This window comes from Poecilia formosa, unplaced genomic scaffold (genome assembly GCF_000485575.1).
Source record: "Poecilia formosa unplaced genomic scaffold, Poecilia_formosa-5.1.2 Scaffold192, whole genome shotgun sequence".
Classification (NCBI taxonomy): domain Eukaryota; kingdom Metazoa; phylum Chordata; class Actinopteri; order Cyprinodontiformes; family Poeciliidae; genus Poecilia; species Poecilia formosa.
The window spans coordinates 9,333-11,440 of record NW_006800131.1 but is presented as its reverse complement, the minus strand read 5'-3'; the positions used below and the strand labels follow the sequence as shown (position 1 = coordinate 11,440).

The 2,108-nt window shown below is 37.2% G+C and overlaps 1 protein-coding gene across 1 annotated transcript in view; it reads left to right on the top strand.

Moving 5' to 3' along the window:
- Positions 1-796: 796 nt before the first annotated feature.
- The window catches only part of LOC103147966 (zinc finger protein 205-like), a gene marked incomplete at its 3' end in the record, with an annotated part of 10,371 nt that continues 9,059 nt past the window's right edge, over positions 797-2,108 (top strand). The window contains exon 1 of the mRNA XM_016678826.1: positions 797-1,049. Within this exon, the coding sequence (XP_016534312.1) occupies positions 986-1,049 (64 nt within the window). The remainder of the gene's footprint in view (positions 1,050-2,108) is intronic.

Below are 2,108 nucleotides of genomic sequence, written 5' to 3'. Positions count from 1 at the left end.
GAAGAAGAAGAAGAAGAAGAAGAAGAAGGAGCCACAAGGTGGCGGTAATGCAATACCAGGAAAACCGACAATCATAAAACCCTGAAGAAGACGAGGAAGAGGACTACACGTGGTCTGTTGTGTTGAATGTTCGAGTGTTTCTCTAAAAATGTCTACAGTCCAGAATAAACGAGTTTATCAAAGAGCGGTTAACTGCTGCTGAAGAAACATTCAATGAGTTTAAAGAAATTATCGCCAAGTCGTCAAGTTAAAACAGGAGACTGATACCTGCATGGTGATTCCTGTTTATGAACAAACATCTCTCACTGAATCAGAACCAAACAGGAACAAAGTCATCATCCAGGAAGCTGCTGAGGCTGAGAACCAAAATCAGCAAAGAAAACCTTTCTCATGTGTGACCTGTAAAAAGCGTTTTCAGTTTTTGATGCTCACATGAGAACTCATATGGGTGAAAAGCCGTTTTCATGTGTGAACTGTGAAAAAAGTTTTAGGCAAAAACAGCATTTAACTCAGCACATGATGATGCACACAGGTGCATACATGTAGAGAAAATTTTAATATTCTTAAACTAAGTTTTATACATTGATTGATCTTGCTTGTACAAAGTATGGTTGATTATTATTGTCTTCAATAATTTAGTCTGTTGTCTTAGTTGTACTTTTCTCTTTTCTACTGCAGCTTCTTTTATTTTTATGAAAGGATTTTACGTTTTTCACAGAAAAGTGGCACTGCATGAGAACTCTTTAGTTGTGATGATCATAGGAGCCACAAGGTGGCGGTAATGCAATAAAAGGAAAACCGACAGTCATAAAACCCTGAAGAAGACGAGGAAGAGGACTACACGTGGTCTGTTGTGTTGAATGTTCGAGTGTTTCTCTAAAAATGTCTTCAGTCCAGATTAAACGAGTTTATCAACGAGCGGTTAACTGCTGCTGAAGAAACTTTCACAGAGTTTAAAGGAATCATCGTCAAGTCGGAGGAAGAGATGGATGATCAGCGCAGACTGCTGGATTTCTCCCGGACTCCCCGGATTATTTTACACCGGATAGGTAAGAAACACCGGCGTTTGGATGAAGGTTAATATATGCATCTTTCTGTATGACTATCATCTTAGTAACTGTTCCTCTCCCGTATAAATGTTTTGACAGATCAGTAAATAGCTTCAGCAGAATTGTCAAACAATTATGCCATCCAGGGCCGTGCAGGGACCACTAAAGGGGCAGGTGCTCAAAAAAAGAGCACATCTCACCGCATTCTAGACAGAATATTAACAGCCTCTCAGCTTTCAGAGTTTAATAAACAATGATAATTTACAAAGTTGTGAGATATACAACCAAAGCTAAGGAAAATCTCTATATAGAGCATACAGCTACGCATATGTAAGATATTTTATTATTTGTTATAAGAAAGTATTGCCATATTCAAACCCGCAATTTAGCAAGATATGTAAATCAGAGCTAAACCACCAGACATATTTTGTCTTTACAGAATTACACTATTAAAAATGTAAACAACAAATAATTTTAGTATGTTATTATGTGTCAGAAGAGGGCTTAGAAAATACCAAAAAAAAAGAAAAGTTTGACCAAAAGGGCACTTGGGGGCAAGGAGCAAAAGGGGCAGGTGCTCAAGCCCCCCCAGCCCCTCCTTCTGCACGTGCCTGATGCCATCAACACATCAGTAATGCGTTACTCTAATCTGACCCTTGTTTCAGTAACAACTATCTATTTACAATCCAATAATCAGATTAAAGTTATGCATAGCATAATGACCGTCATTCCAGGATAAACACTCACTTTAGCATTTGCCTCACAACTAGCAAGCTAAATACTGTGGTAGTACACACAAGCTACCAGATTCTGATATATTTTATTGGTCAAAAGACATTTGATTATTGGTCAAAATGTATTGATATAAATTGACTGGTAATTGAACTGGTTCTACCTCTTTCTAAAACCAAAGTAGAAAACAGCTCATAAAATAGGACTCGGCAGTTTTAAACTCAATACAGCAATTTGACCAACAAAAATAAAATCTAAACAAGTTTTGTTCTTCTTGAACAACTCTACATTAGTGCAACAGTTTGATCTACAAAATAAATAAATGTT